The 13,475-nt window shown below is 35.4% G+C and overlaps 1 protein-coding gene across 7 annotated transcripts in view; it reads right to left on the bottom strand.

Moving 5' to 3' along the window:
- Nucleotides 1-662: 662 nt before the first annotated feature.
- epas1a (endothelial PAS domain protein 1a) overlaps nucleotides 663-13,475 on the bottom strand; it is a 53,466-nt gene continuing 40,653 nt past the window's right edge. For 2 of the 7 annotated variants that reach the window (XM_087276386.1, XM_087276388.1), the window contains 7 exons: nucleotides 12,090-12,200; nucleotides 9,625-9,799; nucleotides 9,387-9,525; nucleotides 7,087-7,213; nucleotides 6,887-6,998; nucleotides 6,650-6,805; nucleotides 663-4,082 (listed from right to left, as the gene is read on the bottom strand). In XM_087276386.1, coding sequence (XP_087132512.1) covers nucleotides 3,931-4,082; nucleotides 6,650-6,805; nucleotides 6,887-6,998; nucleotides 7,087-7,213; nucleotides 9,387-9,525; nucleotides 9,625-9,799; nucleotides 12,090-12,200 — 972 coding nt within the window. In that variant the 3' untranslated portion in view covers nucleotides 663-3,930. Of the gene's footprint in view, nucleotides 4,083-6,649; nucleotides 6,806-6,886; nucleotides 7,002-7,086; nucleotides 7,214-9,386; nucleotides 9,800-12,089; nucleotides 12,201-13,475 lie in introns of all 7 variants that reach the window. The other 5 variants (XM_087276382.1, XM_087276384.1, XM_087276383.1 and 2 more) reach the window with 3 other exon arrangements.

Here is a 13,475-nt window from a genome sequence, read left to right as displayed (position 1 = left end):
TAGCATTAGATAGGAAGTGTATGCCTGTCCAGTGTTTAAATATTTACTCCTTATAAGGTCATTTGTGTGTTTTGGCGCTACACATTTGTTTGCGGCCAGCAGTATCGTGGTCTTGTGGGATACAGAGGCCAGGATCGGAATGTTCCTGTAGCTTAATTGTTATGTCATTACAAACAAGTTAATTTTCTGCATCTCCTGACATTTCTTTTGGCTTGCTTGGACATTCTTGAACTCCCAACTAAGCTGAAGTTTGTGCATAAGGTGTAATGATAATGTCAGTTTGCTGGTGTGAATTTAATTAAGAGTGGATTATGTTGACCTAATGTGCTGATAAAAAACTATATTTACATATTTCATATTCAAAAAAACATTTTCATTGTAATAAATCAATCAAGCAAAACTCATTTTGATAGAAAATATAATAGTCATTTTCTTTTTTCTTTATTTTTACACTGCAGCCAGTGGGGCCAGAAAAAAATCTAAAATAATCAGGAAAAAGGCTGATAATTTGCAAGTAGCACCATTTACTGTATGTTTTAATATTCTTTTTGACATAATGCATTCTTTTGTATAACTTAATACAACAAAAACGACTGTAATACAAATGCTTGTTACTTTAAGCGACTATTCTGAGATGAATCAATCACAGACTCTTTCAGAAGTGATGAGATAAATCAGCTTTATATATTTTGTTAAGAAACACACAACAACCCCAGAGCATCATCAGAAGGTGATACGCTTCACACAAATATTGATATAAAATCTATTAACCTTGAAATACCACATATATATATATATATTAGATATGGACTGTAAAAGAGAAAGCTACAGGTTCATCTCTGTCCACAACAAGGCAGACAAAACAGAGTACCAAGGCACTTCTGAACACCAAATACAAACATTTGTTACGTGTTACAGAGATACAAAGCATAAAACTCTGACCTCATCTAATGTAGACGCAATAGATATGTTTGTATATGAAAATAATTTTTGAATTTACAACTCAGTTTTCAAATAAAGACTATATTTCACAGCAGCGGATCTCAAACTCTGGTGTCCTGCCGATTTTAGCTCCAACTTGCCTCAACACACCTTCAAGGATGTTTTTGGAAAGCTGTAAAAACCCAACAGTCAGCTTTATCAAATCAAATGAGTGTAGTTAACTCAAAATTGACTGAAAATTAATTCTACGCATTTCACAAAAGAGTTTTGCACTCAGTGTTGAAGGTAATAAGGTAAATAAATACCTCATTACTTAAATGGAGTAAGTTCACTGTACTCATATAGATTCGTTTTTTGAACTCAAATGGTTTGTAGCAATCGGTTTCCTCAGATGGTTGACTTAAGTTGACTTAACTTATTGGGTTTTACAGTACTCAGTTGGTTTGAGTTCTATTCATTTACTTACTGTGCTCAAATTGCTTTATTTACTCAAATGGATTAAGTTCACAGTACTCATTAGGACTAGTTTTTGAACCTAAATGGTTTGCTGCAATCGGTTCTCTCAAACTGTTTGAGTTAACTTAACATTTCGGGTTTTACAGTAAGAGCTTGATTAGCTAGCCCAGGTGTGTGTGATTCAGATTGGAGCTAAAATCTACAGGACACTGGGATTGAGAACCTCTGTTGTAAATGATGGTTTAGTGATGGACAGCCCCCCACACTTAAAAATGGCCAAGATGCTCAGTTTTTCAGTTTGGTCCTCCATTTGCATCTTTTAAAATAAAGTGCTTAAGATAACAGAAAGTATACATTTAATACAGCGTTCTATCATTATGAATTATCTTTGTCAGAAAGCTGACAAAGAAAAACAGCTACACAGTTTTACGCCACATTTGTTGCTGGTACAGTTTCAGAGCGAATATTTATAGGGCAATGTTTTCGTCAAAAGAGTTGATTTACACAAAGGCAGTATTTCAATATTTCAAGCTGAATGAATAAGTTACAAATGCAACTACCATTTTATATACAGTTGCAATCAATATTATTAGCCCTCCTGTGAATATTTTTTTTTCAAATATTTCCCAAATGATGTTTAACAGAGAAAAGATTTTTTTTCACAGTATTTCCTATAATATTTTTTCTTAGTCTTATTTGTTTTGGATAGAACAAAATTATTTTATTGTCTACAGCAGGGGTTCCCAAACTTTTTAGCCTGTGACCCCCAAAATAACAATGCCAGTGACTCGCGACACCCAAATTCAGAGGTGGTTGTAAATATACAAACGTTATGCAAACAATAAGTCCTATGGTATATACAGTGCTCATCATATATGAGTATTCTGAATATGAATATGATCTTTTAAATTCATATTTTTAAAAGGAAGCTATACAACATTATGTGTGTGCATATATATTAGATTAGTCAAGACTGAAGCCAAATCTGGAGCTTATCAAACAAAATAACTTGCGATAACTGTCCAAAAACAAGTACACCCGAATTTATGTTATAGAAAAATATTAAATACAAGTTTTAAAAACATGAAAAATCAAGAGAAGCAAAAAAGAGAAATAAAATTTTTATTTTTTTATTTTTTTTTTATTTTGCAATAATCAGCTTGAATTTATTTGTATTTTTTATTCTTAATATTTTGGTGACTAAACTATTATTTAAATAAATATATCTGTTTAATAAATCTGTTTTGTTTAAATGCACCAAAATACATTGCCTGGATTCACTGAGAAATGGATGAAAATATTCATTTTCAAAATGGGCTGTACTCAATTATGCTGAGCACTGTAAACGAGCATATTGACAACAGAAAAAATACAACAATCTAACAGCCATATAATTTTATAGTCATTTATTAATTAACCTCAGGGGTTCTTTTTCTCTTAAGCTGACCTTTTTTTGTTTTTTCCCCCACATTTTGTATTTGATTAAGAAGTTTACAGCATTTTGGTGACATTTTATGAAATATTTTGTGCTAGATTAGCTTGTCTTCTGGAATCATCTGCATGCTTTTTGCAGTACCAGTGCAGACAATAACACTGCTGCCTGCTTTTGTGGCACTAAAATGGCGACTCGCATCACATTAATGTGGCTTTGAGGCTCCTTGGCATTCGAATTACTGGCCATGGTTGTTTAAAATGACACGTTATTATAAAATATACATATTTTTAAATTACATAAAATAATTAAAAGGACAAGTTCTGGACGTTTTGGCCATGTGGGGTGGGTCGTTTGAACCACCAGAACCCCCCTGGCTATGGGCATGTTTTGTAACTATTGACTACTATTTTTATCTTCTTAACTTCTGTCAGAGTTATGGATAAAATATGGTAGGCTTATTCTAACAGTTTAATAACAGTTTAATTATTTGACTTTTAGAAATCACCAAGCAACCCCATTACATTGTCCTGTGACCCCCAATTTGGGAACCACTGAACAAACCATCGTTATACAATGACTTTCCCAATTGCCATAACTTGCTTAGTTAACCTAATAACCAAGTACGCTTTTAAATGTCACTTTAAGCTGAATTCTAGTATCTTGAAAAATATCTAGTAAAATATTATGTACTTTCATTGTGCCAAAGATAAAATAAATCCGTTATTAGAAATGAGTTATTAAAACTTTTATGTTTAGAAATATGTTTAAAAAATCTTATTTCTCTTAAACAGAAATTGGGGAAAAATATAAGGGGGCTAATAATTCTGACTTCAACTGTATATATTTTACATGTTCTAGTTAGTGGATATTCATATAAGAGCAAATCTGACCATAAATGTTAAAAGCACTTCGCTTCTGAAGGCACAATACAATATTAGTGTCTGAGATAATGAGGTACATCTGAACACATTTGAAACAAGTAACAATCAGATTTATATATTAAAATATTACACGTCTTAAAGGAAAATGTACAAATGAGTCTAAATGAGGCTGATAATACAGGCATAAAGACTGGATGAAGAGGGTGAATGGACAGCTTATGTGGACTGGTCTAGGGCTCTCAGCAGGTCACTGCCTTGAAGCAGATGCAGGTTTCCTTGTAGAGGCATGTTTACCTCACAGTCATATCGCGTCAGCTCTGGCAGACAGTATGAGTCAAAGGACGGAGCCAGCAGTTGACTTATCATGCCTGTCAACAATAAAAGAGAACTGTAAGTCAAATGTCATATAGATAAATCTAAATCTATTTGGGGGAAAATTGTGGCGTCATTTTAGACAAAATCAAAAAGTTATTTTCAGGAGTTGGTAACAGCTTAAAAACTTCCATTTTACAGAAATGTTTGCTTTAGCTGGTAAACGCCTCTAAACCACCATTGGTCCATGATGATTATATAATAGGTAGGTGTGGTTCTGAGGCTACACCTTGTTAATTTCCATAAGTAAGAACATTAAACAACCTAGAATAAATATTTTATCATCATTTACTCACTCTTCACTTGTTCAAAACAAAGTTTCTTTCTTCTGTTGAACACAAAAGAAGATATTTTGCTGGCTGCTGGGACATGTTGACTTCCATACTATGAATCTTTGGAAGTCGATGAGTCCTAGCAACCAGCATTTTCCAAAATATCTTTTGTGTTTAACAAAAAAAAAAAAAAATCCATAGAGGTTTGAAACCACATGAGAGAGAGCCAATTATAAAAAATTGAAGTTCAAGTGATGTTTTCTCTTGTTTACTACTGGAATGTTGCTTGCTTTTCAGTAATGCATTACTATAAAAAGTGTATAAAAAGAGCTACATAATAATGAATGTGATGTGGAGTGCTGAACTGTAAGACCTTTACAAACATTCCCTTCTTATCAGATGCTTTCTTTACTGCTGTTTTCTCACTGTTGTAATTTTTTTTTATTTATTTAGCTTTCAAAAGGAAAAGTGCATTATATATTTTTTATGTTCATCTAAATGCCATTGATAACATTAAGGCGTTTGCTTAAAGTATACACATTTTAAATTTTAAGTTTCATTTTAATAGTGATGCACATTTTATTAAGCTTAAAAAAGGCTTATTTTTTGATGTTATCATTATTGGCCTAAAACAAACAAACAGGCCATATACAGTAATATATTTTGTGCTGGTAAAAGATTGCTTGGTCCTCCAGTTTGGAGGTTAAGCGTTGATCTAATGACCCACTTAAACATTAGATCTTATGAAACACCAACATGGTGTGGCTACATATCAACTTTGATATAAACAGCCCTGGGAGTAAGTAAGTATAAGGTTGTGTGAAAAGTTGATAATTTTTGCATTTTGGTAAATCATTTCTTTGCTGGTGCCAAGATTAAGGGATGTCAGAAGTATTTACGGTTTACAATGATCACCGCTTGACCCTCTTCACTGAGCGTTTACATAGATAGACAGAGGTGGGAGTGGATTGCTCACATATCTACTTATACACAGATTCTCAAATAGATGCGGCTTTCTAACTCTCCACAGTCCATTCCAGAGGGCACATTGACATGAAAACAACATTTAAAAAAAACTGAAACACCAGTTCTGTAATCAGTTTTGATGAATTTTTTTATGCTAATGTTAGATGTTATGGTCTTTCAGGTTGGGGGTTGAGTGTTGGGCTAATGACCCACCTCGTAAAAATTAGATTTTACGAAAGACCAACATTGTGTTACTAAATATTAACTTTGATATAAACAACCCTGGGAGTAAGTATTTAATGTCAGATGTCAATTTAATGCCGTTTTGACATCAAGGTAGTTTATTTGTAGGCATACCAAATACCTAGCTTTTACAAAAACAAAATTTTTCTTATATTAGAACACTTTATATGTCATTATAATGTGGTCAAAAGAACATACATTTTGGATGTCAAATAGCCGTTAATGTTTTGACATCAAAATTGATTTGCATTTCTTGCATTGTGTCAAGGTCACCAGCGATCCAGCCTGTGCAAATCATTGAAGAACTACATTCTTTTTCCAGTCATGCATCGCTCTCACACACTTGTTCCTCATTTGACTGATTACACACACACGGCTGGGAGCTGCTCCCAAATAAGATGCTATTTAAACAGCACACAGACACACACACACACACACACACACGTCAGTGCTGAGTCTTGTTAAACTGTCCTGTGAACATTACCGCGTGTTGTATTGTTTTTTTTCCTGTCTGCTGCCTTCCTTTTGACCATCTGTCTGTTTTTTGACCAAGACTCTGGATTTGCCTTTATACATCTGCTTGCCCCTGTGTTGATCATTGCTTGCCTAACCATTCTGTTGAATAACCATGCATTTGGATCCACACTCCTTTGTACGCATCCCCTTCACATAACAGAAGACTCTCTGTAATCAATGGAATGAGGAACAGGTGCGTGTCAGCAGTGCATGACTGGATTTGTAGTTCTTCATCGATCTGCACAGGCTGGATTGCTGGTGACTGTGACACATTGCATGCTTGATGTCAATTTGTTGGTGTTTTGACATCAAGGTGCCCGCTGGGATGTATCAGGGTAAAGGCTTCGCTGGATGGCATCATATCTATTGAGCATGTGAACAAAATTGCCACTCAGCTTGTTTAAGATTCTATTTAGCAGCGTTCAAATGTTATAGCAGTACCAATTGGTACCAAAGTCAGTAGTTTTGACATCCCTGCCAAGGGTGGATTCACTGATACATCAGAAATGATAAAAACAGAAATATCAGTTATGTTTTAGTTTGTACTGTAGGAGCTGGAGACTGACCTGTGTGTTTGCGTGATGGCATCATGTTGTACTGTCTGCTACTGTTAGAGCAGAATGAGTCTGTGCAGTGCTGTTTTAGATCCTCTGGACACCCTTTGACAGACCGACTGCAGGCTTGAGGATCAACCAATCCACTTTGCATACATGGAAATTTATCTGTCAAAAAAGGAGCATGTAAATTATGGTAAAAGCAGAATCAGCTAAAGATGTCAGAGAGAGATGGAGAAATCGCTGTACCTGTGAGGACACTCGTGCTGAGAGACTTTCTGACAGAGAAAGCACAGCTGTCATCATTCATCGGCTTCATCCTTTTTCGCATTCCATCTGTAGACTTGTGGGGAGCGACCACCTGCTGAACACACGTTCATTTTACAGTTTGTATTTGACATCGGCATTTGAACTTTACTCGTTTTCCTTAATCTACTTTGAGTGCTTACCTTTGGAATATCGGAGAAAGAGCAGGATAAAGGGAACTCTGATTGCCTCTTCCGTTTAAAGTTGTTCAGGAGAGCTCTCTGTCCTAAACTCATGCCTTTCTGTACTGGGGTGAAGTTCTCGAAAAATCTGAAAACAGCAGGAAACAATAAATTCAAGACTGAACTGCACTTCAAATTACAGATGGAATAATTTGAAACCCATCTGAAATACATTAGATGTTGTTTTGGAACATTTTATTCATTTCATGTGATCATGTAAACAACTGTGAGTATGTGTGGAAACGTGATCACACAGGTTATACATAAAAAAGTTACACAACCACAGAAAGTTTCAAGTCCACTCACTGGCCACTTTATTAGGTACACGTCCAACTGCTTTTTAACGCTAATTTTTAATCAGCCAATCACATAGCAGCAACTTGCATTTAGACTCGTAGGCACGGTCAAGACGATCTGCTGCAGTTTAAACCGAGCTTCAGAATGGGAAAGAAAAGTGATTTAAGTTACTTTGAAAGTGGCTTGGTTGTTGGTGCCAGATGGGCTACTCTGAGTATTTCAGAAGCTGCTGTTATACTGGGATTTTCACGCACAACCATCTCAAGAGTTTACAGAGAATGGTCTGAAAAAGAGAAAATATCTAGTGAGCGGCAGTTCTGTGGGCGCAAATGCCTTGTTGATGGAAGAGATCAGAGGAGAATGGCCAGACTGGTTCCAACTGATAGAAAGGCAACAGTAACTCAAATAACCACTCGTTACAACCTACTGTAGGTATGCAGAAGAGTATCTCTAAACACATGTCCAAGCTTGATATGGATAGGCTACAGCAGCAGAAGACCACAACGGGTGCCATTCCTGTTAGCTAAGAACAGGAAACTGAGGCTACAATTCGCACAGGCTCAATTTGGATAATAGAATCAGAATTTGGCATCAACAACATGAAAGCTTGGATCCATCTTGCCTTGTATCAACGGTTTTGGCAGGTGGTGGTGGTGTAATGGTGTTGGGGATATTTCCTTGGCACACTTTGGGCCCATTAGTACCAATTGAGCATCGTGTCAACCAACAGCTTAGCTGAGCAATGGTACAGACCATGTTCATCCTTTTATGACCACAGAGTACCCAACTTCTGATGGCTACTTCCAGCAGGATAACGCACCATGTCATAAAGCGTGAATAATTTCAGACAGGTTTCTTGAAAATGACAATGAGTGTTCAAATGCACTAACATTATATTTACATAAATTCTTTTTAACCTTCACCGCACAAGTTCAAATCGACTTCTCCTGCTCTATTTGAAATTATTTTGCCTTCCATGGATGTATAAAAGCAATTTTAGTCAAACTTCATTTTAAGCCACCATTATTGCTATTAATAAACCATTAACTTTTGTCTCAATAAACTTCCAATTAGCTGCTTATTACAAGTTAGTAAGGTAGTAGTTGAGTTTAGGTATTGGGTATGGATGTTGAATAAGATCATGCAGAATATGAACTTTATAAACAGTACTAATTAACAGTCAATATTTTAATAATAAGCTAATAGTTAATAGTGAGAATTGATGCTTAAACTAAAGTGTTACCACACTTTTTTTTGTAATTGACTTTATATTATCAAGTCTTTATATTATTACTTACACAGTCTTTATATTATCAAGCTTAATTTTAAAATAAAGAAAAGTTTCTGTAAACAAAACTTTTACATTTAAATTTGTTCAAACATCAAACATAAAAAACATCTGAAAAGCCAGAGATCAGATGTTTTCTTTATTTAAAGTGACAAGACATCATTTAGCGTTAATAATGCGTATCGGCAAAAACATATCTGCACACTAATTTGCAAACTATGTTCTATTTTGCACCCATCTCCAAGCTAATTTGTTACTGGTCTAGAGGGTTTGCATGTATTCAGTCACTTATAGCTGTGTTTACACTGAAAAGAGTTGGCTTCACTCCCAAACACAGCCACCAGGAATCAAGTCAAGTCAAAATGTTTGGACAACAACATATTTGCACGATAATTTGCAACTGATGTACTTTTTTCAACCAATTTGCAAGCTGATTTGCGTTTGGTCCAGACTTTTTGCATATTTTCAGTCATTTACAGCTTTAAAAAGACAGGTTTCCAAACACAGCCGACAGAAAACAAATCATAACAACAAAACATTTCAGAAACTGCATTTCACCTTTGCTTTCTCGCAGCGGCTGAGCAATTGCTTCTGACAGTTAATCTAGTTAATCATTGCCCCCAAGTTGATACATTGCAAAATCAAACGCACGTGTAAGGGAATAAACTCTACTGACCTTTGGTGTGGTGGTGGAACATTGAAATTGCACGTTTGTCCTGGACCTCCTGTGTTTCTGTCATCCATGCAGCCAACATTTGTGTTTTCATACTGTGAAAGTTGATCAGGGGGCCAATGAAGACTCTGTCTTTGCTTTTCTGAAGAGAGCGGAATGTTTGGCGTGGTTTGGTAGGGTTGTATGTGAGTTGAGTCTGGACATGTGCTAGGTCTGTTTTTGATGTAAGGTGGATATTGACCTAGGGGCTGGAAGAGGTCGGCCACGCTGCTGAAGCTGTGCTGGACGGCTGCGCTCAGGCCTGGACCTGCATCAGGCACCGGCTCCTCCAGACATATAGGGTGCAGCTGGAAGTCCTCGCCGTCCATTGGGATGTATGGAGCGAGAGTCTCCAGGTCCAGATCACTCAGGTTCAACTGCACACAGTCAAGCAAATATTTACTTAGGGCAGTTGATGAGATCAAGATACGTAATAGCAATGTTTTTTCTAAGAACAAATGGGTTTAAATAATCCAGTAAGGATGTCTGAGGTTGAGGAGAAAGAGCTGAATAATATGTATTATTATTATTATAATCTACTGTTAAAAGATTTGCCAAAAAAAGTTGGTTTACATGCTTTTTAAGTACGGAGCATATGCTCAAGAAAGATGCATTTATTTGGTCATAAACACATGACATTTTTTTCCAGTATTATTCAGCGTTATAGACCATTTCAATGTGGTGAACATTCCCTGAACATTTCCTGCTTGCTAGCAAACTATTTCATAACTGTAACAAGAGGCAATTCAATCATAACTTCATGTTATAACAGCCATCATAACATTATTTCTCAATATGTGGCCCTTTTTGGATTCTCGGAAGCTGTAGAGAATAAAAATGTAAAGCAGGAAATACTCTGGCAGCATTGTTTTTGTTTACGTTCCTCAAAATGGTCTATATGAAGCTTCAGAAATCATTCTAATATGCCGATTTGTGCTCATGAAATTTGTTTACTTTAGTTATCATATAATATATAATATTGCTGACTTTTTCAGGGTGCTTTAATAAATAAAAGGTTAACAAAACAGTGTTTATTTGAAATATACAGTTTTTGTTATATCAGACATGTTTTTACAGTTGACTTTGAACAATTTAAATAATCTTTTAAAGTACAAAGGGATAACCTGCAATTTCTACAATTATATTTTCATAAGTTCATCACTCAAGTATTGTGAGATTTCAACACTTAGATATGACTTGATAATAATAGCAGGTTTGGCATGCTGTCGCAGGAGAGAACCCTGAGTCCGTAGATAATTGAGCCCTGGGCTCCCTCCTGGTCAACGAGCATGTGAGGGGGTACGAGATGAGGTAGTCCTCGAGAGCTCCCCCTGGTAAAGGAGGAAAAGGGGGAGATGAGGTGGATGAGGGGAATCTTCAAAAAACGAAGATGAGGGAATAATGCTAATCCTGAATAATCTGATTGGCTTATTAATGATTACAGATGAGTAACCAGCTGTGATCAACCATAACACATGCTCCTCTCCTGCTTGTTGCAATGATACTTGGTGAAATTAAATACCTTTTCTCGTTTTTTTAAAGCACTTGTTTTAGATGTTATAATTTAAGAGTGCTGTCACACCTGTGAATCGATTCAGTTGTTCCGAAACAGAGATGACAAATGTTACATTGTTGCTCTTTGCTCTTGGAGCAGTTCGCTTTCACACTGCAAATCGGACATCGATCTGCTCCAGAGTTTGTTTCAATCGAGTTGAGATCACCTCATTCAAGCGATCTTGGAGCGATTGATTTGGCGCGGATCCGAGAGCTATTGGTGGTTTCACGTATGCCAAACAAACCGTGTTAAATGGGCAAACGAGACAGGTTCCGAAACAAAAGTGTACGTGTGAAAGCAGCCTGAGATTACCATTTTTGTAACAGAAAATTTTTTACTTTTGGCCCTTACTTAAAAAAATGTACTTACTTTTTGATAGTTGTGTATTATTAATTAGGAATATTTACTATTGCAGTATTCCAAATATTCCTAATGCAATATTTGCAGTTGCACAGACAAAACGTAAACACACACACTAATTTAGCTACAAACTGGCCAGAATTTAAAGCTAGCATTTTTAAAATCCGGTCTGTTACAGTTTTTATCATTTTGCACATTATTCCTAATAACTACTATTAAACAATTCATAAATAAAAAAGCAATATCATTCTCAAAAAAGGTTCTTTATTAGCATTGATGGTTCAACGAAGAACCTTTCATTTCAATGGAAACTTATAAATCCACAAAAAGGCTTTTGTAGTGTAAAAATGTTCTTTAGATTGCATTACATTAGATTATGTTACATTTTAATGTACTTCACATTAGGAAAAAATGTTCACTCTTACCTAAACAGTGCTGTACTTTACACTGCAAAAAAATATGTCAATCACCAGATTCCGTATTTTCTGCTTTTTGTTTATTTCTGGTTGTGAATTGCATTAAAGGACCTTGATCTGTGCTCTGTCAACTTTTGATGTTGAAAATTCAACTCTACAGTTTAACAAAGTGACCTTTCTTGTCATTTTATTAGCTTGAAACAATATAATGTTTAAGATATAACTTATAGAGAAATAAAAAACGGTTCTTCTGTGGCATCACATGAAACCCCCATTTTTTAACTTTTTAATGAGAGTATTAAGCATGAAATTGTTTTAAGTATTGGGCACACTCACCTGGGAGTCTGTTGGATTGGTTGCTCCAGATTCAGGGGCAAAGAGCTTCTCTGTCAGCTCCACCTTCAGATCCCACTCTCCACTGCCACAGCAATCCACTGGACTGTTAGGCTGCAGACATACACATCACACAGCATTAAACCACAGTATAATATTACATAAGATTAAAACACAGCAATAGTGCAGAATCGCATGCAAACATGAAGCTTCTTTAATTGCACTGGAAGAACTTTTAATATGCATTGAACTCAGGAAAATTGCAAGTATTAATTTAACATAAGAAAACATAAGTGTTTTTTTGCATGAAAATCATAATACAAAAACTGGAAAGTTTTTTTTTTCTATTTGTTTTTTGAAAAGTTTCGAATACAGACAGAAACATTTTTTTAAACTGATTAACATTCTGGCGATGTCAATTAGTAAAAAAAACATGTCTTGGCAACCATGCTCAAACAGTCAGTCCTGTAGTCCACCATTGTTGCTTTGGTTGCGAAATTATTTAACAATTGCTACCATTTTAATTTAGAAATTTTCAAACAGAGAAAATAATTGTGCTGTGATGGTCACCAGCTAGAATGCGCACCAAACACACTAGAGTGCACTCTACATATCACATTTGCCACTTAATTGGACTATACATCCCATAATCCACTGCATCTCACACCTGCAGCTCATTATCAAAAATAATGTAGAAGAGTTTGCTTTTGTTCTAGCTTTTGTTTTGCTTTTGATTCATTTAAATAAACCAACTGCATCTGGATCTGCCTCTAAGCTTTTCCCTAGTCCATTTACTAGTCATTTTCAAAGACCGGTCACACTTTATTTTAATGGTCCGTTTGTTGAATTAAGTTCAACATTTCATCATCAACATGCCAACTAATTCTCATTAGATTATAAGTAGACTGTTAGGTTGGGGTTAGGGTTAGTGAAAGTTGACTTGCAAAGTTTCTTATAGTCAGTTAAATGTCTGTTGCAGGAGCAGTATCAAATGATATTAAATCAAACAGTCTACTAATACTCAAATGGACCATCAAAATAAAGTGTTACCCAAAGACCCTTTTTTGAAAGTTTGCCTTTTAAGGACAAGAAAATGGCACTGTCATATAAATGACTGGCTAATGTACTAAGGGTAGTTTAATGTACTACCTTTTATTATGTAAATGGCAGTTTTTTTTCCTATTGACTTCCATTATAACAAAATTTTTTACATTTTTGAAAGCCTTGACACCATATAATAATGCAATGAATGTTGGTGGTTTTCCTTATTGGGAAAAGGTGACATATAATATCATCATCAATAACATACATTATTATAAAATAGAATACACAATAATATGGTGTTATGGTTTTCAATTAAAAAATGTGGTTATAATGGAAGTCAATCGG

This window comes from Danio rerio, chromosome 12, assembly GCF_052040795.2.
Source record: "Danio rerio strain M-AB ecotype USA chromosome 12, GRCz13ab, whole genome shotgun sequence".
Classification (NCBI taxonomy): domain Eukaryota; kingdom Metazoa; phylum Chordata; class Actinopteri; order Cypriniformes; family Danionidae; genus Danio; species Danio rerio.
The sequence above is the reverse complement of the archived record's forward strand: the minus strand, read 5'-3'. Positions and strand labels throughout refer to the sequence as shown.